The 22,278-nt window shown below is 39.7% G+C and overlaps 1 protein-coding gene across 4 annotated transcripts in view; it reads left to right on the top strand.

Annotated features, from left to right (window-relative positions):
* ARHGEF28 (Rho guanine nucleotide exchange factor 28) overlaps nt 1–22,278 on the top strand; it is a 290,776-nt gene that overhangs the window by 162,666 nt on the left and 105,832 nt on the right. The window contains exon 1 of one of the 4 annotated variants that reach the window (XM_081053986.1): nt 3,009–3,338. The exons of the other annotated variants lie outside the window; for them this stretch is intronic. Coding sequence (XP_080910112.1) covers nt 3,254–3,338 — 85 coding nt within the window. The 5' untranslated portion in view covers nt 3,009–3,253. Of the gene's footprint in view, nt 1–3,008; nt 3,339–22,278 lie in introns of those variants that run through there. 4 annotated transcript variants of the gene reach the window in all.

Here is a 22,278-nt window from a genome sequence, read left to right as displayed (position 1 = left end):
ATATATATAGATATATCTATCTGGCTGTTAAACCCATATATTTTCTTTTCGGCTTGTGGCCCTTAAAAATATGAGTTATGACACAGTTTATGCCCTCAAGGAATTTCAGGTCCCATTGGAGGATAAGAAAAGTGTACAAATACTATAATTCAAATCAAAATATAAATACCCTTCTAAGGAGGTTTAATTTTATCAAGGTTGAAAGGTAGGTGACCTGTTCTTTAGATGAGGAGAATCATGTAAAAGTTTCCTTCTATATTCGTCTTCCAGAAAGCTGAAACTTCAGTGCAGCTGTGTCTTCTCTGGATGATTATAACTTATGGAGGTTACATCAATCTTAAGTAAGGATTTTCTAATTAAAGGGGACTGATGAAATCATTCATATACTTGCATTGTAGTGGTATATATGATATCTGGTGAGAAAGTGGCCTTGGGGATATATCATTGAATTCTACCAACTACAATTACAATCAGCCAGAGAAAGCAAAGAAATTAACCCATTAATTATGAACGAGATGTAAATAACATCTTGAATTAAATTAAATATTGGCATAGTGGGAAAAATGTCAACTATTATAGAAGAAAGGAGGATAAATGACACACATTCAGGAGAAATTCTTCGATCATCAAGAAAACGAGCTGGGCTAAAAATAAAAAGGGCTGTATTTACAATATTTCCTTTTTTCACTTTATATGTTAACTGAACTATGTACAGCTGATCAGTGGAAATCATTTCATTAAAATATTTTTATAAATAGTAAAGCAAATAAGATAAGAAAATTTCTTACTGGGTTTCTCACATGTATTGGTTGGGTTGGTCTAATGGTTCTGTCAGAATAATTTCCATAGCAATAATCAATTGACATGTAATTGGTCAGCAAGGACCGTGTTTTAAGGAAAATTAGATTAAGATGGACCTATCTGGATATAGAAATGCATTTTACAAAGGTCTTTCATATCGCTCTTTGCATTGTCCTAAATTTCTTACCTGTCTCCTATGGTCAAGAGAGAAACAGCCTGCTCTAGTTTGTTGACCTGGGACTTACCTAGTTAAGTGGCTCTAAAACTTCACCTTGCATGAGAATGAGAAAGATGACACTTTCTTTTCAGTTTGGTGATTGTCTATACTGGCGGAGCTTCCGTTTCTTTGGTCTATGGACATCTCTGAGCCAGCCAAGGGTACTTGGATCTACGCACACCTCAAGTATTGCCAGGATCCTTAGAGAAAAATGGGTTTTGTCCACCCATAAGTACTGCTCTTTTCTCAAATGTATATACTGTAGTGATTAATAAAATGCAAATATACTTTCAAACATTCTACAAGAGTTCAGGTAGCTTTTTGTCAAGATACATGTTTTCAGTAGGAGAATATTAAAAATACTACAGCTGTCATGTAAAGATTCTTCATTCACAGGTTGAGACTAATAAGTGTATCATTCATTCATTCATTCATTCATTCATTCATTCATTCATTCATTCATTCAGCACACACCTACAATGCCCCTGGCACTGTTCTAAGCCCTAAAACTGAGAATGAATAGAAACACCACAATATTTTCTTATTAAAGATCCTTATGGACTAAAACTCTCTTACCTGATGTAAGGGGTGAGAGTAATTTATCTTCATGTTGTACCCAGCTGCTTAAGAACAATACGTAGTTCTTCAAATAAAAGGACACAAAATAGAAAATGTGTTAATGTGTTTGTTTTTACTTCGTTGTAATGCTCACGATAATCTTTCAGTTGTATTTTGTACAATTGTGGGTTATATTTATGTAGCAAACAACATAAAAGCCCAGTAGTGATTTATGTAATTCTCATTTTGATTTCAACTTGAAATTAAGTGGTTTCTCCCCTTTCGCCACTTCTCTCTGTGCCCCTCACCCAACCCTTACCAATCAGACAGGATTAGCTGTCATGGAGCAGGTTATGCTTCTATTTTCTTACACAGCATAGTGCGATAGTGCCAACAATTTGGGAAATAGTTGAAGAGATGAATGTTAATGAGTCACGTATTGCCATGTTCCACATCTGCCAGGTTGAACAGATCCTCATATTGTTTCCACTCCCCTTTAGTTTATTTGAGTGTCAGATGACATCACAAAACAAAATAAAACAATACTTCTAGCTATCACTACTACTAAAAGAAATGCTTCCCTATGAGACTTGGGGTAGATTTCCACCACCCCCCCCCCCCCCCGCTGTTGGTCTTGGTTGCTATGCTTGAGCTTATTTGGGCACGTGTATCTGTGTGCTTCTAGGGAGGAGGAAAGGAAGTTTGAGCAGTATTACGATATATGGGGAGGAGGTAATGGGCTTCTTCTGAATACTAATTACTGAAGAGTTCTTCAGGGTTAACTGTTGGTTTGTGGTAAATTAGTCACTAGCTCTATTGAGATGAGCTGGAAGTTTAGATCAGAGCAGTAAAGGTGCCCAAATCCTTATGGTCAACAGCCAAACTTGGTGACAACTTAAGAAAAATACCCCCGTTGTGCTAAATAGTAGTAGATGACTGAGCCTGAATTTAATGAGTACAATTCTGTATACAAGTTAAAAACTCCCAACCACTTCAGGATTAGAAGGAAGGTTGGAGAGACTGGACGTTAAATGAATTATCAGAGCTGTTTTGGCTCTTAGATCTGAAAAAGCTGCCAAACCAGCCAATGGTATGAAAGAATAGATTGCTCTGGAAAAATCCTTGCCCTGAGTGTGATGGCCTTCATTTGCCCATGTCTGGCGCTTTCTGGCTGTCCACACATATAAACCTCAGCCTTTATCTAACACCGTACAGGGTGGCTTTTCTGAGAAATGATACTCTAGCTCCAGATCAAAACAGTCACCAGCATTTGGAAACTTTTCTTGAATCACAAGCAGCTCTTTCAGTTCCCACTTACCTTTTTTCTTCATTTCTATTTCCAGCCACCAGAAGAGGGGAGTTAATGATTCATTTGCTCCTGGTGACCTTTTGAATAACTGGCCTGTGATGTACCAGTTCGACTCTTAGCTCCCTCTCTCTCCTCTTTTTACTTCCCTAGCTCGGCTTTAATATTTACAGCCTCCTTCTCAGTCTACATGCCTGAACGCCTGAAGGAAGCAAAACATTTATTGCCTCTCCCTCCCCGTGTTCGCAAGCTTTTCACTCAGCCCCATTCCTTCCTTTTACATCACATGGGAGACTCGCCTCCTGGCTGGGACGCCCGAGTTCTTCCTGAGTCTCTCCTGTTGAATCTGTTGATTTCACCAAAACAAAAAGATGGATTCTGACTCGGACTCACCTTTTAACTACTCGTGGCCTTCCTTTCCCAAAATGAAGATTCGACGGAGGGCGTCCAAACAAGGTAGATCACGGGATCTTTTATTTCCCCCAGAGCCAAGCCAGGCATCTCAGTATTCTTACCTTTCTTTTTCTTGTTTTTTTGCCAGACTGTTTTCTGATGAAGTACGTGTTTATACATGTCTTTATAAAACTCTCACTATCTAAATACTTTACATATGGACTTCTGCGGTAAACCTACTTGTTCTTAACTTCCTTTCACTTTGAACCTACCTTTGTGCTATATGGTACATGTGCAATTCTCTTTTTTTTTTAAAAATGAAGGGAGTTTAGTACAAGGTAAATGTTTTGGATTCACTTAATCAGAGTTATCTTGACAATAAAGAGCCCTATTGATTTAAATGCGTCTGGCTTTTGTGGGCTATGCAGAGAACTACGCATGCATTTGATACCCAGTTTCTGCTTCTTTTGTGTTTTAGTTTTCAAATGTGTGTGAATTTTTTTTAAAAAAATATTTTGTACTTAAGAAAATTGTTCTTTCTATTTTATACTATTTTATTGATTTTATAGATTTCTCTAAGGAAAGGATTTTACAAAAGCAATTTCAACAAGAAAGCCTGTGTATCTCTGGGGGTACAGTCATATATTAAAAATTTATTAACAATAATTACCAAGTATGCAAAATCATTTACTGCTAAAGTTAGAAGGACCAGTTGTCTGCTGCATGACTGATAATGGAATGGGTTTATACCACTTATTCTCCCTCACCTGCAACTCACTCTTGTAGTGCGGGCCTTGGAAACCAAGGGGCAAGTTGGTGTTCGGGTACAGCACGGGTTCCCTGAGTATCTCCTGTCCACCCTTTCTGGGCTCAGCAGGTGGTGATTGTTGCTTTCTGAGGTTTACCAAAACAAGAAAGGTAGTCAGTTAATCCTTACCATCTCTTGACTTGGGCCGTGGCTTATGTGGTTGTGTTTAATTTAAGCAGAAAGAAACGTCTTCATGAGCTTACAGGCAGAAGAAATGTTTTTGAAAGTGGCATCTCTGTGGCATTGTCCTTGGGGAGCAGAATTCTTTAGTCTCTAGAGCAGAATGACCTACTCCATCCCCCTGTATTTTTCCCAGGGAAAAATGGACGCCGGCAGTTGTCAACACACCTGGTTCTCTTCAAGGATATTTTTTTCCTCCTTCTAAAATAGAGGGGTGTGTGTGTGTTTGTTTGCTCTTTGGCTGGGATCAAGGCCAGCCCCAAGAATAAGATAGATTGAACATCTGGGGGGGCAGAAAGCCTCAGCCTGAACAAATCTCCCATGCTACTCAGCTGCCATCTTTAAGATTCTATCATGAGAGATTGGAAAAATTTCTATAACATACTATTTTCCTGTTATTCTTTTTTAAAATTTAATTCCTTCTTCATGGGGGTAAAAGGCCATGATATATACAACTTGCCATTAAATGGTGCAGAGGAAAAAGAATATACTGATGAGAGAACACAAGCGTAGGCAGGTAAAAGCAGGCTCGGACACAAATACAAAATGGAGTAAAATGTTAATAAGTAAATATGGGTATAGGGTAATATGCTATTCTTGTTATTTCAGCCTTTCTGCAAGCTTGAAATAATTTCCAAATAATTCAAATTATAAAAATGTTTCAATTACTTCTGAGAGGGGAGATAACACTAAGTCACTGGTACTTTGAAATAAATATTATTAGTTGTGGTACATTGAGAATTTCTTGAGGGGAGGTACCAGTTCTGTTAGACTGCTACATTTTTGTGCTAATTCTAACCCAGTTACATTTGGGGCAGTGATCTGCTTAATATATTTTTGTACTCACACTTCCTGGCTGGCTGACTGCATGCCTATGTTGTTGGGGGCCTGGGTAGCCTAACAACCTGGGGAGACATTGGATTAATGATTAGAAAGCCAGTGGAGAACCTTGAGAGGCCAGTGGAGTTGGAGGGAATGCATTAATCATGCTTTCCTTTGAAATCCAAAGTTGGAGCCTAGCCACTTTGAGCTACAGGAGAAAGTCATAACATAACTATGTGTAAATTAAACTCTGTTCAAGTGAAAGCAGGTACCCGGAATATGAAAATGATTAACTATTTGCTGCTAATAAGCAAAAGATAAGTGGAAATAAGGTTGGTAGCAGAGTTGGGGATCATCAGTGTCTCATGCTTCCTTTCTTCATTAAATGGTGACGACCTAGTTGTGAAGAGTGGGTTTGGTCACGCTGTAATGTTAGCTGGACAGGGTCCCGGAACCACAGATCTCGGAGGGGACTTGGTTTAACCACCTTGTTTTACAGATGAGGGTGATGGGCCCCAAAGAGGAGAAGTGATGGGGAATTGTTCAAATGTTCACAAGCATTTCCAGAGTGCCAGTCACCGTCCCAAAGGGTGAAACAAAGCGCTGAATCAGACAGACACTGTCCTCACAGGGATCTTATCATTAGGAGTGAGTCCCACATCTCCCAGGACCCAGCTTCATATGGCAGAGGAAAACCAAGAAACCGTTTCTTCTTTTTCTTCCAGCCCAATGATTAGTTTGTGGAGAACTATGGTCTCTTGTCTCTTAGAGGATGATCTAATTATTTCAGCCTTTAAAACTAAGGAGAGTTTCTTTCTCATTCTTTCCTTCCTTCTAATTATTACCAGCATCAGAATGTAGGTCCCAGTCACCTGGGAAATCGTGAAAGAGGTTTTGTGGGCTTGGCATTACTGGCTTATTAACAAACCTCTCTTATATTTGGTCAGACATATTCTTTTTTATTCTCTATTACTCTTTCTCTGTCCTGATCCTTGTTATAGTATATTTCTTTTAATATCCCTCTGTCCTTGTCATTGTTCTTTGATAGACACACGTATGTATGCATATACATAACTGGCTTGTTTAGAGAGGTGAAAATTTAGAGGGGTTGGTAGTAAAAGGAAAGCTAGATTAGCTGAAACCCACCCATACTTATATATCAACTAAAAAGTGCATCTAGCACTTTCTTATCCTCGTGTCTTCAAAAGAAAAAAGGCTATAACTTAGAAGCAGTGTCTTTGGAAATGACCAGCGTCTAGAGGGGAATGTGATGTAAGTGGAGGATGAAAGCAGTTAAAACCAAGCTGCCCCAAATATATTCCTAGGGTTCTCAAACGTTGCCCTTTGCCATTTTATGGGCCACCCTGGGACAGCCTGTACTGGGAGCCTAGTGGTTAATGATTGGAGTGGGCCAGAATCCATGACCGTTCTGCTTCAAGGACTCCAGGAATGACTGGATTTTTGTTTCATTGGAGATTTTGTTTTTGGTAGGAGATTCAACCAAGAAATTTAATGTTTATTAATCAAAGATTTTAAAATATAGTAATCAAAGATTTAAAAATATAGTAATATAGTAACCTTCCCATAATTATCATTTAATCTTTAAAGTGCATTCTTTAATATTCAGGACCCAGGTCATGTTGAACTGTTCTTTGTGCCTTTTATCCTCTGTGTATCTTCTTTCATTGTCTCCTACTCCAGCTCATATCACATGCCTCTCTAATGACACAGAGTACGAAAGAGTACTTCTTATTTTTTTCCTTTTTGCTGGTGTAAAACCAATCTATGGTTGCCAAACAAGGGATTTCCTATCAAAAAGCTTAGCCACCTTGAAGAACTTAGCGCCAGATTTTCTGTAGTGACAGTCAAAATAACTAATATGTATGTAGTACTTTATTATTCATAATAATCACTGTTTGCTAACCTGTAATAGGTACTTCACATATACGACGTGTGATTCTCAAAGTAACTGAGTAAAATATATATTATCTCTGTTTTACAAGTGAGGAAAGTGAGGCCTAGAGAGTTTTAATGTTATTCCTAAGACCGTATCAGGAAATGCAGGGAATGGTAAATCATGGTAGACGAAGGAAGAAAATGAATGAATGAGTGATTTATATATAAAGTGTTTTTCACATGTTATCCTGTAAAAGACCTGTATGTCAGATGTGGTTGTCGTCTTTATGATTTGGGGGCTCTGAGGCTCAGAGAGAAGAAATGAGTTGGCCAAGATCAAAGCTAATAAATGGTAGACTCAGGCCTACAACCCAGACATTGGGTTCAGAGGTTTTGGTCTTCCCAGTATGTTTCACCACCTTTTATGTTGAGGTAAGAGATGAAGAACTTCAGTGGGTAGCTACCTTATGTTCAAAATGTGTCTCACCATCTTAGCTTTTCCCTCTCTTGTGAATCTTTGACAAGGAATAGAGGTGGCAGTGGAAACTCTAGCGGAGCAAAACGGGAGTGCTATTTCTATGTCTTGATGCACCCATGCATATTGGTGTCAAATACTGACACCCATCACTGACTTGGGTGGGAGAACGTGGACAGATGACTGGAGCACTGGATAGCTGGCTAAGGAGAGGAAGGACAAATTGAGAAAAGGCTGGGAAGTGTGCCCTGAAGAGTTCACAGCTTTGTCCCACACAAAGAAAGATAGAGAGCTTGAGTGTGCTGGGAATGGAGATGAAAATCCTGAAACCAAAACTGTTTTGGCCTTTTTTCGCGCACTCATTGAGTGTTTGGAGGGCAGATACATAGTCTGAAAAATGATCCCTGACATAGTAAGTATTAAAGATATGATGACATTTCAGAAAGTTTAATGGTCATTTTTAAAGGTGAGTTACTTTTATCTCATGAGTTTATTTGTTCTTTCCCTCTTTCCTACCCTTCTTTCCTTCCTTTCCTGAAGTTCCATTGCATACACTCATGTGCTTCCATCTGCTTGTGAGTATTTAGTCCATTCCTTCCAAAGGCTGCCTGAATACCATAGGAGGAATAAGTCACTACAGAAATACTTATTAAGGAAGAGAATCATTTTCCTAAAGGTGACATAACCTGCTAAGATTTTGTTGGCTCACAATGAAGATAGTGGCTAACCTCATGCAGAGCAGTTTTAATTTCATTCTCTGCCTGGAGGCCTACCTTTGTCAGCAGAGGAAAGGAGGCCCATTATAAGTCCATTGCCAAACAACATAGCTATGTACTCCTCATGGCTCCCTTTAGTTAAACAAACACTTTGCCAAATATTTGAAACGGATTTTTAATTTTTTTTTTTTTATTTCGGGCTAGTTCAAATTCTTAGGTAAGTTATAGTTCTACATGGATCCCTGTGAGTGGAAGGGAGACGCTATTCTGATTTATGACCTCATGTTCAGGAGATTCCTCCCTGTCACTCTGGTTTGGGGGAAGGACCCATGGTTGTTTATTCAGGCGTATTAATTAAGGCAGAAAGTGATAAACCCCATAGGAAAGGTCAGGACAAATTCCCGTTGAAGTTCAGGGTGAAGATACTGGTTCAAGCTGAGGGCACATTGAAAGGGGTGTCATTTCAATAGCCCGTGGTGAACAGGCGGTGTTCTCCAAGCAAAGGTCCCTCCAAGCAAATGGGGAGAATCACACATACAGAGTATCAAAGCCATGGAAAATAGCCGAGGCTTGTGCACTGTTGATTCATGGGGATGTGGAAATGTAGTGTGGTGCCAAATGCTGCATTGGTCTGGACGGTTAGTTTTGTCTGCTTAGCGTCCTCCTTCCCTTTGCTGAACAACACTTACATTCTTTCGAGGTTAGCCCCTCCACTGCTCTGGCCGTGGGTCCAAACGCTGCTACCACCTTCTCACATGACCTTGCCTTCCTGGATGCAGTGCACTGTGCCTCCCATGCAGGTGGGCCAATAACAGCCCCCTGCTGCCCGGCCATTGCTCTTGGTCCAGGGTGGGCACATGACCAAAACTTGGGCAAAGTCCTTCCTGGGGATTCTTCAAACTGGAGTTTGGAGGGAGATGTCTTCCTTCTTGTATGGCAGTGCTGGAAGGGTCAGAGTGAAAGCCATTAGCTGGGAGAAACCAGTCTTTAGTAAGAGGAAATACTGCAATCATGTAAAGAGAAGCAGTTATAAGACAGGGTCTTGCTGGATTCCAGGTCCTTGTTTTAGTCTCTGGGGCCCCGTTGCTGCTCAGGTGCCTCCATCTCAAGGCTTGGATGTTAAATTCCTTAAGTTTTGTGTGTTGCCCTCACATGCCTCCAGTAAATCTTTTTCCTCCCCCTTTTATTTTTGTTTTAGCAAATTTAGAAGGTGAACACTTCTCTCACTTCCAGCTAGAAATCTCCAACTTGTCCTTTGAGATGCAGCTTGAAGGTCCTTGTTCTGGAAGCCTTCCCTGAATTCCCTCAGAGTTTGTTATTTTATCCCTTGTGCCACTCTGGCTGATGTATAATTTTGTAATAGCCATTTCATTACTGTATTGCAGCTATTATTTAATGTCTCTCACCTTAAGACATTGACTTCCTTAAAGGTGGAGGCTGCCTAACCCCTTTTCGCTCTTTCAGTGCTTGGATCACAGAAAACAGGCAGTAAAGTCTGAAAATGTATGTGGCACAAATTTTCTCACACTACATTCAGATGCTTCTTATTTTGTTTTTGGTTTATTTTGTCTATAATAGATCTGATCTTCCTTACGAAGTCCTACCTTCTAGGCAGCAGGAAGGGAAAAGGGTATATTTTAGTCTAATACATAAAATTTGGTCTTTTGCAATAATGAAAATAGTCATTGTCTGTAACTGCTCAGTCTCTAAGTAAAATATCCAGTCTCTCAGACTTCCTCCTCCTCCTCCTCTTCCTTGGCAAGCTGGTATTGAATGTCATTTCTTGGTGAGGATGGGGGCAATTGGTTGTAGGGAGGAGATGGCCCCATCTTTGAATGCCCTCTGGGTCCTCCAGCAGATCTGCTGGCCTGAGCTCTTTTTTGAGCCAAAGTTGTTTATTACTCGGTTTTCTTGCATCTGTGACCAAGGTCCTACAGCTGGATCCCTCCCCTCATGTTAGTCAGGACCTGACTTGGCCTCACCCTGGATCTTATACTATAGAAATCTTAGAATCTCTGCCCCTGGCCGTTGGCTCAGGTACTTCCCTAAAAACATCTGCTACAGGGTCCCTTCCTTCACACCATGGTAGGCCCCGAGGCAGGCCACAAGGACTGGACGCAGCCACTTCCTGCTCCTCTCAGAGGCCTGTGGGATCCTAGGGACCCATTCTCACCACTTAGGAAACAGGGAGCAGCCCAGGAAAGCTGGCCCTGGCCCTGCTGCCTGGCCTTGCTCTCCCACCAAGAGTGCTTAGCGGTGGTTGTCCTCATGCAGGGATGCGGCAGCCTGCACGGCGATCTCCTTCGGATCCCCAAATGGAAGCTACAAAAACCCACCCACCTTCAGAGTAGCCTCTGGCCTGTCTCACACTGTCCCTCACAGGCAAGGAAACCACTTGTCTTACCTCTTTGATCTCTATTGTCCCGAACAGTGGAAAACTCTAGTTATGAATTATAATGAGTCTCATAACCAGCTCTCATTCATGCTAACCTACTCAGAGATGCCCAGAGTTGTGCAGGATGATGGAACAAGATCTAGGTACCAAGTAGAGTTTCCAAACCAGGAGAAAAACAGAACATTTGGAGGAATGCCCGGCAGTGCTTGGTTTTTATTATTCGTTCATTCATTCATTCATTCAAAATGTTCTTAGTGAGGGCACAAAAAAATAAGTGAAAGTGATGGAAGGAAAACTGACTCTGGGTGGTGAGCACACAGTGCAATATATGGATGATGTATTACAGATTTTTACACTTGAAACCTACATAACTTTACTATCTGATATCACCCCAATAAATTTAATACAAAATTTTTTAAAGTGGAAGTTATGTGAAAGTTATTTGAAAGTTGCTAAAAGACTAGATCTTAAGAGTTCTCATCACAGGAAAAAATTTTTAACCATATATGGTAATGGATATTAACAAGACTTATTCTGGTAATTTTGCAATATATACAAATATTGAATCATTATATTATACACTGGAAACTAATGTGTTATGTGAATTACATCTCAATAAAAAGCCCAAGTGAAAGGATTTACATTTCAGTGGAGAATTCTCTATTTTGCTAATATAATTCCTTGTCTATAGTAGAACTCAATTTTTTTTTAGGATATTAAAGGGAGTTAAAAACACATATTTCTAGAGATAAATGCTGGATAATTGGAGATCCTCGTGACTTTTGAAGTGGACAAAATTCTTTTTATGTGTCAGGGCCTTTCCATAGGATTATGCGGGATTTGAATTTTCATAAGGTTTCTTGTAATGAGGAGCACCTTGTAATATAGGACCATCTTCTTCATCAAGTTGTTTTTTTGTCTACAGTCACCTGAAGTGGCCTGGTCCAACTCCTGCCACTTTATTTGAGGTCTTTCAGGACTCTGTCCTGGTGTTTGTATGCTGTGTTAGCTTTCTTCCCCTCAGTTTGCCCATTTTTCCTTTCTGTACATTAATTTGCTTTAGGCCATGGAGGATTGCGTCCAGAAGGAAAGGAATTGCTGATTCAGTCTAATCACACCGAAGTCTACATACCACACATGACTGAACATCTTGATAGCTTGGGGGAAGCAAGGGCAGAAAAAAAGTTATTTACATATTTAAGAGGCCTTCTTTTTCAAACATAAACATATATACTCTTGAAGGCTACTTTGTGCTCCTATAATTAGGAATGAGAACCTGGAAAGATTTGGGAGACAATTGTTATTGTTGCTTTCTGAGGACTGTGTTTTCTTCCTTTCTGCCTTTCTCCTCTCTCCCCACCTCCCTCTGTGACTCCAGGGCAGCACAAGGGAAAAAGCTTGTGTTCTTCAATAATTTCGATAATTAGGACTTTCAAAACAGCAGAACAAGACCTCTTTTAGGCTCTGATTTTAGAGTTCCAAGTTGTAACTTGTTATTTAGAAGAGGTTTTAAACTGCTATTCCCAGGAAGAGGGCTGAACAGGTACAGCTCTTGTCCCAGAACCTCTGGAATCCCTTCACTTCTGTCCCCGATTGTTACTGTTGGGTGACAGGACTGGTGAAGGGGCCTGATCTCATCCCAGGGCCCACTTTTCCTTGTACAGGATCCCAGAAGGGTGAGGTAAGGTCTAAGGGTGAAGTGAACATCTGCATCAATGTTAGAGACTCTCTAGTTTGGTAGACAAAGGTTCCCTGGGTTCTCCCAGACACGGGGTGGTGCAGGCTAAAACCTTCAGAGTAGCTTTAGCTTATATACGACCCACAGGAAATTCCTGGGCTGAGGATAATTTTGGAATTTGGATGGATCCTCTCTGTAACCTCAAGTCTAACTCAGAAGAGTGAAGCCAAGAGATTTTTTCCAGGCCAAGACTAGTATCAGGAAAATCCTAAGAGACTTTTAGAGAAGAATAGGCAAGAAGATAAATGACAGTTTACCCCTGAAAAGGTTCATTCTCACCTGTCAGGGTAGGTTTTTTCTGTCTTCTGGAGCACACTCAGACCATTGGTAGAAAGGACTATCTGTAAATTTCAGAATACGGTAAAGTTTCTTTTGATTTGGGAATTGGGGAGATAGTGTGCTACAGTGAAAGGGGACGTCTTTATCAGCACTGTGTTTGCAGTTTGGTTCTATCACTTTATAATGTGGCAGGTTAATCACTCTCCTTGGGCCTCAGCTTTCTTATCTACAAAACAAACGTGATAATACCTCACATGGTTATGAAGAGTAGGGTTGGCAAATGGGTAAAAACAATACTATTAGGTTGATGCAAAAATACCAACCTAATAGTATTGTTTTTACCCATTTGCCAACCCTACTGGGTTAAAAACAATTGCAAAAACCGCAATTACTTTTGCACCAACCTAATATGTACTCCTGGGTGAAACACTTCCAGCTAACGATACATTTACATATATATTATCCAATATGGTTGATTCACTGAAAATCTATTTGCATGAGATTCCACAGCTGTTCTTTTACATAGGAAGGAAATTTTAAACACATAACTTGTTTTTTCCTCTTATTTTAGATGCAAAAGATTATTGTTGAAAATCTAGAAATTATACATCATAAAGAGTTGAAAATGAAAACCACCTGTAGTCCATCACCCAGAGAAAGCAGTTAACATCTTAGTTTATCTTTCCAGTCTTTTCTCTTGATTACCTTGCATGTTGTGTGATTAAATAAAATGAAATTACATATTTACTGTTCCATGAATGTTTTCTCAGCAAGACTCTCTCACTGTCATATTCTGGCAGCAAATCTCCAGAGGTGGATAACACAGGCCCAGGAAGTGAACAAACACACCGAGGCACAAGTCATACTGTAACACATTAATGAAACTTCCTAATGCAAAAATACCAGACATTATTCAAATACCATATTCTTTGGTTCAAAATAGGATACTCAGGAACTCCAATTATTAAGTAAAGTACCGTATTTTGCAATGTCTAATGTGCTCCTGTGTATAATGCATACCCACGTTTTGGGCCCAAACTTTCAGGGGAAAAAAATCTTTCGTTTTAATTTTTTAATTCAGATTTTTATTTGTTTACATTTAGGTACTTGTTTTTTGTATTGTAAAGGAATTTTAGCATTTATTTTTTAACATATTATGGGACAAGAAATTTTATGTAAGAAATAATTACAAAACACAAGAACAGATACAAGGTACAAGAAATTTTATATGCCAGTAACAAATTTACGATATTTATGCATGATAGAAGGCCAAGGACTCCTCCTAGTTGCAAGTTCGTTGTAAGTTCAACAAAACCGATTATCCCATTCCATGGTTTTGTTTTGCATACGGATATTGTTATTAATCTTTAGAGTTACACTGTTAACTCATAAGCATGAATAAAAGAATTAAAAACATTTGTATAGATACTATGTATCTGCACATGTATATGCACATTTTAATTTTTCCCTCACAAATTGGAGCAAAAAAAGTGTGCATTATATAAGGCAAAATAAAGTACTTTGAACTACCTTGCCGAGTGCCTACCTAAAGTTACCGTTTACTAGCGTGTGACATTGGGAAGTTACTTAAATAGCATCACAGTTCCCTAATCTGTAAAATGCAAATAATAAGAATAGTACAGTTTCATAGGGTTGATTTGAATATCAAATGAGTTCATGTTTATAAATGGCACAGTGTCTGGTGCATACTAAGTGCTGGATTCATGTTAGCTGTAATGGTATTTATTACCCAATAGAACAGATGTTCAATAGATGCTTAGTCTTGTAGTACGTAATGTTTTGCTTCTCCTCTCCCTTTTAATTTTTTTTCCTGACTATCTTCTTCCCAGTACCTTTGCTTTGCAAATCTGCCTGATCATCCTATTATTCCTTTAGTAAAGGAATAACCTACCTGATATTTTAAAGAGACTAAAGGGTATGTTCTTGGGCTCCTGCTAGCAGAGGGCATGCCACATGGTGTTGCATGGAAGCGCTTAACATCTGTGGTATTCTGCACAATGGGAGAATCTGCTTTTAGCTCAGACCCCAACCAGGAAGTTACTTGTTCTACCAGGAGGAGCAAAATGAAACTCTCTTATCACCGCAGTGTGTGGAAGACCCAGGACAAAACAACAAAGGTAACAGGCAGGAAGTAGCTTAGAGGAGGACAGCCTAGTGGCTCTTTAGGGACTTGTCAGGGGACCTCCTGGGGAAAAGTCCATAATGACTGTGCTTTGAGGGTGTTTTTAAGAGTCATAGAGGGAAGGTGAGGGCACTGGGTGGAACCCAGCAGGTAGCAGAGTGCCTGGCAGTCAGTAGACTCTTAGGAAATGCTGAAAAGGAAAATGAATGGGTGAATGAATGAGAGAAATAAGAAACTGACACTCCCATCACAACCTGGAGTAGAGCGGGAACAGCTGGGCAACCCACAAGAAAACCTCCAGAATCTGAGGAAACTGTACCAGACCAGAAAAGGTTAATCTCTTTGTAGTACCTGGTACAAGGAGATCCTTTTCTTCATGAGAAAGAATTCACTCCATCAGAGAATATTTGTTGAATATTTACTATGTACCTGACATGGTTCTAGGCATTGAGGATACAGTGAGCAAAGCTTTCAAAGTTGCTGTTCTTGTGGAGCTTATATTCTAGTGCAGGGGTGTCCAAACTGCGGCCCGCAATCCATTTTTAATTGGCCCACAGCAAATTCCAAAAAATATATTTAGTTTACTTAAATAAACCGGGTGAGGCAATACGTACTTCACCTTGAGTGAGTGGCCCGGCTGTTTGTGTATTTTGCTGCATATGGCCCTTGGTGAAAAACATTGAAAAAAGTTTGGACACCCCTGTTCTAGTGGAAGGAAACAGACAATACACAATAGATAAAACATGCTGGGTGATGCTATGTGATATAGGGGAAAATAAAGCAGGGCTTCAGGGGTTCCTACTTTATATGTATATAATGCTTAAGGAGAGTCTCTTTGATAACATTTGAATAGAGAACTAAAGAAAGCGAGGAAGCAAGATATCTGGATATCCAGGGAAAGAGTAATCCTGAGAGAGAATAAATAGCAAGTGCAAATAGTCTGAGGCATAGAACTGCCAGACCAGTGTGGCTAGAGTAGTCAGCAGCTTCAGAGAGGCTGGGGGGCGTGGGGGAGAAGAGGACAGCTTATGTTTAGTGTGATGCTGTGATTTGTAATAAAAAACACGTATTTGGTTTTTGTCCCCATTTCTGGCACAGACCTTCTAAACCCTTGAAATGTCTTAAGTAATAAGAGTGATAAAAGTGTCTTCTGTTACATTAACAAGGTAACTTTGGGGTCTAAGGATGGGGGTTCATTGCCAGGAGAACCAACCTTGTGTTTAGAGGGTTGGAACTTTCAGTCCTTCCTCCCAGCCCCCAGAGAAGGGATGTGGGTTGAAGATTGAGTTCAGTCACCAGTGGGAAAAGATTTAATCAATCATGCCTATGTATCGAAGCCTCCATAAAACCCAGAAGGATAGAATTCAGGCTGTTTCTGGTGGGTGAACACATGGAGATACTGGGAGAATGGTGTGCTCAGAGAATGGAAGCTTCCGCCCTTTCCCTGTACCTTGCCCTATGCCTCTCTTCCATCTGGCTGTTTCTGACTTATATCTTTTTATAATAAACTGGTAATCTAGTAAGTAAAATGTTTCTGTGAGCAAATTAATCAAACCCAAGGAAGGGGTTGTGAGAACCTCTGATTCATGGCCAGCTGGTCAGAAGTACAGGTAGCAACCTGGACTTGTGACTGGCATCTTGAAGTCCAAGGAGGGGGTCATGGGAACTTCTGTCTGTAGCTAGTTAGAAGCACAGATGACAACCTTTAGATGCACAGTTGGCATCTGAAGTTGGGGGCAGGAGGAGGAAGTTTTGTAGGACCAAACCTTTAACCTGTGGTATCTAATGCTAGTGTCAGAATTGCGTTGAATTGTAGGACACCTAACTGGGGTCCAAGAACTGCTTGGATGTGTGGGAGGCCCCCCCACACCCGCCAACACACACACACACACATACACATACACACACACACCAAATGGGTCCCAGAACTGTTTGAGTAAGGCACTGTAGGTTGTGGTAAACTTTGGCTTTGGCTTTTACTCTGAATGAGATGGGAAGCCATTGGAGAATTTTGCAGAAGCATGACATGATTTGATTCCCTTGGTAACAGAATTGCTTCATCTACATTCTGGAGAATAGGCTATGGAAGTCAGAAGGGTGGAAGCAGGGAGACCAGTTAGGAGACCAGTAGTCTTGAAATAGTCTAGGCAGGAGGTGGTGATGCCTTGCTCTGGCGTGGCAGTGGCGGTGATGAGAAAAGGTCAGATTCTGGGTCTATTCAGTTGTGAAAGTGAACAGTCAAGGCAACTCCAAGGAAAGGCAGAGTTGCCACTTACTAGGAGGAGCAGGTAGGTGTAGGAGTTCTGTTTTGCATCTATCATGCTTGACATGGCTGCTGGACAACTCAATGGAGATATCAAGGAGATAGTTATGATTCAGGGGAGAGGTCTGGGTTGGAAATGAAGATTTGAGAGTCATCACCATATGCTGGTATGTGATGCCATGTTGTTAGATGAGCCAGGGAATGAGTGGAGAAAGAAAGAAAAAGAGGTTTGAGGATTGGCCCTAAGCACTGCAGCCTGCCAACACCCAGAAGGTGAGGAAGACTGAGAAGGAAAGGCCGGGAAGACCGCGCATGGTATCCTCGAGGCAAAGGGGAAAAAGAGAGCGATCCACCGCGTCAAATGCTGCTGTGGGACACGTAATGTGAGACCTGAGAGCTGGCCACTAAATTTCGTAACAGGAAGGTCATTGGTGACTGACGGGTACTGTGTCAGTGGAGTGCTGGGAACTGTACTCTAAATCTTATCCATTTTGTGATGGGTAAGACTAAAGCCGGCTGTGTTCATAAACCTCTGGGTTGAAAACAAAACTGAAAGAATGAATAAATAAATGAATGGAAGCAGCCTCCCCAGCCATTGTTAAGAGATATCTGGCCCGAGAGGCCATCTCTTGAGTTTCACAGGCAAGAGCTTGGCACCCAGAGTGGACCCAACCAGATCAGCAGCAGGTTTGCAAAAGGCTGCCGTAGCAGGGTTTGTTTATGTCTGGGTGTGGGTGCTTACATAACCAGGCAAGGAGGCCACATTTTCCTTCAGCTACAAGGCTCTTAGCTTCTTGAGGGAGAGTTGGATTTCTTTAGAAATTAGGTTGCAGAGGCCCTAGACTGGTCTGTGCTGTTAACTATTTCTTGCCATATTTGGGGCAGTTGTAAATGTCAGAGAAAACGGAGGCATTGCAGCTGCCTTTCTCTCTTCCTGCTTACTGGTACCAATTCCCCTTCATTCTGTGAGTAAAATATACGTACTTTCAGTTGTCTCTCCTGTGTCACCTAAGCAAGTGCTGATGAAAGAAGCTGCTCCAGGGAGTCCTTGTAGAGTTCCACAGATCACATTACAAAGCGAAGGGAATAATGGGAGAGGGGCAAGCTGGGGATCCCCTCCGAGTTACTGTTTATCCTCTAGGCGCTCTGCAGTGAGAACCTGGCCCAAGTCCACTTCCTCAGGTTAGAACAGGGTAGTTTTTGAAATCCTTCTTTTGTTCTTGAGAAACGCTGTCTCTGCCGGTCTGACTTTATTCTTTGTCGGTCCTACTGTATAATCTCTCCTATTTCATGAGATCTCACTATTGAGCTGTCACAGGTGACTCTTTTGGGTAGTTTGACTTTGTTTTTCAGTTACCATGTTCAGGACTGACTTTTCGAAATTTCTTAACATGAGCTAAGTTGGAAATAAAGAGTTACACCACTTTTAAAGCTTTTTGTGTAGCAAGTGGAATGTTTTGTGCATTCCAGTTTCCTTGGGTTGGTTTTAACCATGTAAAGTTATAACCATGGCTGAAATTATTTTTTTAAAAGAATTAAAATCACACAAAAGTATTAAAGCTATACAACTTTATTTACTTAACACAATAATATTAAGCAGTTACATAATTTTACTTTGTGTCAGATTATGTTCTAATCACGTAAAATATAAATCATTTAATTTTTATGACAATCCTATGAGATAGACATTTTATCATTCTTATTTTACAGATAGGAAATGGAAGTAAAGAGAGGTTAAGTAATTTGCCCAAGGTCACACAGCTAATAGATGGTGGAGTGGGGCCTTAACTCCAGGCAGCTCAGGGCCCATGCTCTTAACTACTGCAATTCATTGCTCTTCACTAATTTAAAATATGCAGCTGTTTGGATGAGTTGAGTTTTGGTTACTTTCATACTGTCTCTGAAATATGGGTTGACCAAATAGTAAAAATCAATGCTATCAACAAAACTGTAAGGTTAATTGTTTACAAAATAGCATTAATTTAAGACAAAGAGCTGATTTTCTTATTACATGTTATTTCTATATGCTCATTGAAAAAGGACCCAAAGGCCGTTTTTATTTGGCAATAATATTTCACCTAATTTATTATTAAAGTGGTTACATATGGAAGCAATAAAATCATATTTTGAAAATCTTGAAGAGATCAGTGTTTTTTTTAAATGAAACCTTTTTTCTTGAATGGGCTAAAACACAGTACAGCAATTATCCACTTTAATATAGATAGCCGATGTTTACTTGAAAGTACTTATAAAGACTTATTTTTTTCCACAAAAACATCTTACTCTGCTGGTCTGAAGCCCATCATTTGCAGTGACTCTTGTTGAAGTTAACAAAGGAGTGGAGGTTTTGTAATTCTGTGCCATCTTCTGGTTTGCCTGTGTATGTTCACTTCTAGATACTATTATTTTTAAGTGTCCTTTGACAAGCAGAGGCTGTGGATGTTCCAGACAGTTATAATGAAAAGGACTTTGGGGCCATGATAAATAGTTGCAATGAGTAACCCAGAAAGTCTGCATGGCAGGTTATAGGTGACAGACCTAGAGAGGAGACAGATTCTCCCCTCTTACTATTATTATATTGCTTTTGTACAGTCATGCCCTCCCCACCCCCAACAAAACTTACTGTCTAGTGTAATCATTACCTAATTGACAGGATGATGACACAGTCTAGGCAAGTTTTCCAAAGTGTAGGGTAAATTCTTCTGGGGACTGTCAATCTTGGACATGGGATCACAATCTAACATTAGGTGACATCGAATTACATAGGAAGGGAGGTACTTCCTTTTTACTTTTCTTTTGACCTTTCGGCTGATTCAAGGAGAAAGTCAGCTTGGCATCACTGCGTCTTGAACATCTCTTGAATCCTTCAAGAGCTGCCTTTATGACAAAAGCAGGCATCGTAGATGCTCAACTTTGATAGGAAACTCTTTTTTATCTGAATGTAGTTTCATTGCTTTGTTTTTTTATTGTTTTAGTATCTGTAATTCCCTTCTACTTTTGACAGGGAGTCCTGGCTTTCCGTTTTCCATTTACAGTGGGAATCAGTATTTCTTTGAAAATTAGTTTTACTTTAAGAAAAAAGGCAAGTTCATCTAAGGACAAGTACTAGAGAACATAATACAGGTGATATGTAGATAGGGAAAACTTGTGAATTTGGTAATGACAAATTCTTGGGAAATATTGGTCCAATATCTGCTATGGTTACTTTTGTGGAGCTCCACAATCTCTTCTTTGAAACTCTTTGGACCAGATTTGTTTTGGAATTCAGACTGTTCAGATCTCTTTGGCATAGTGCTTATAGTATACATAACATGACTCCTATAGGAAACACTGGGCAATGCCGCCATCAGGCACTGTAATGTTCCTTTAGCAGGATGTATGAATGTTCAGACTAAGTGGGGGTAAATAGAGACTATACATGGCGCCATGTGGGTTCAGCTTAGATTTCGCTACCACATGTGTTTTTGAATCAAACTTAGGAAAGAGAGTTTTGATTTTCAGCGCTTTCTGGAGGTCAGAATTGCAGATAAAAGATTATGAACCTGTCTTTGTAAATAAATTATATCATTTTATGAAACACTGATCAAATGAATCATGCAGGAAACAAATTAGATCACAACTTGGTCAAAGTAATCAAAGTAACTCCTCCATCTTTGAGTTTATTTTACTGCTTAGATATGAGCTCCTTAGAGATTCTGCCCTGCCACATAGGGCCAGATAAAAATGTTTGTGGAAGAAAAGTTACATCCAAATGACTTTTGCCTGTGCACATGAAAACAGAAGTAGTCCCTGGTCCTGCTCATCCCTGAAGGCGAGAGTTTTGAACACCAAGCTCACTCTCTCAGTAGTTCAGAACGTGGCTGTCAGGCAACTGGGCAATGCATTCCCTGGTACCAGACAATTTGGGGTAATACTGAATTTGGTTCTATGTGTTTGAAATGAAATCCAGCAGTTATTTGTAATTGTTTTGTTTACTATCTTGTTTGTTCTTAGTCTAGTTATCAATGAAGTTTTACTTTGGCAGTAATGGAAGTGGTCAAAAAGGACACAACCAGCCTTCCAAGTGTGATGGTAGACATGCCAGCTGTTTTACAGTCTGTGAATTTATGATACCTGAGCAGTTAAGCTGGATTAATTACATTTGAGAAGACCATGTTGAGTTATTTATGATTGTTTTTCAAACATGTAAAATGACAAATGAGCAAGTATTTTTTTCAGAACACAATGAAAATGTTTTGTCAGATTCTTGATTTATAATCTTTGGAACATGCTTTCATTTTGTACAATTAGAATGAAAATGTAAAGTAATTGATCATAAAAGTTACACTTATGAAGTATTTGTGGGCTTTGTGTGTTATATTGCTAGCTAATTAAATTGATAAAAGAAGACATTATAGATATAAGAAGGTAATGATTTACATTGTATGAGGTTCCCCAAGAACCTTAATAAAATCTCAGTTAAGTGTTCTGTGGAGAAGAGGTAGATTTTAGTACAGAATCTGAAACCAGGGTCATTTAGCTAATACAATTCATATATCTTTGTAACTTCTATAATGTCCTCCGGGACCTTCTATGAAAGAACAGAATTTTTTTTATTCCTAGTATATCAGCCTAACAGTTATTAATTTTAAAAAATTTTCTGATTCACTACCATGGACTTTCCTGGGTTTTATGCTCTGACATAGATAAGACAGGTGTTGGGTAAGTGCCATTTCTGATGAAATAGAGGCAATATCCCTTTTGTATTCATTCAAGAAAACTTAATAGAATGTCCATGAGGATGACATTTGCTGTGGATATAACTTTGAATCCACCCTATTAAAGTCATTTACAGATGTTGATAATTTAGTATACCTCCCTATGATTAGTATTAATAACATTGTACTTCACATTGAACATGGTTAAAATTCCTGCTGCTACTACTAATAAAATATAATAGTGATAATGTTTATCGAGCACTTACTAAGTACTTCTCATGTGTTAAGTGCTTTACATGTCTGAACTCATTTAATCCTCGTAACGTCACAATGAGGAAAGCATAATAAAAATCCACTTTTACAGATGAAGAAACCTTGTAAAGGTACCTGGAGATTAAGTAATTTAGCCAAAATCACAGGAAATGAAGCTTCACTATGCTTTATTGCCTTCAACTTTAGTAACATCTCAGCTCTCTGGGACTCAACTTTGAGAAACCTCATCTAGTTGGAACAAAGCTGAGAGTGTGGAAACAAGCAAAAACACTTCTGTAATTAAAATAAAAACAAAACTCTGTATGAGAGTATGCATGC

Source organism: Rhinolophus hipposideros (assembly GCF_964194185.1).
Source record: "Rhinolophus hipposideros genome assembly, chromosome: 7".
Taxonomy (NCBI): Eukaryota; Metazoa; Chordata; class Mammalia; order Chiroptera; family Rhinolophidae; genus Rhinolophus; species Rhinolophus hipposideros.
The sequence above is the reverse complement of the archived record's forward strand: the minus strand, read 5'-3'. Positions and strand labels throughout refer to the sequence as shown.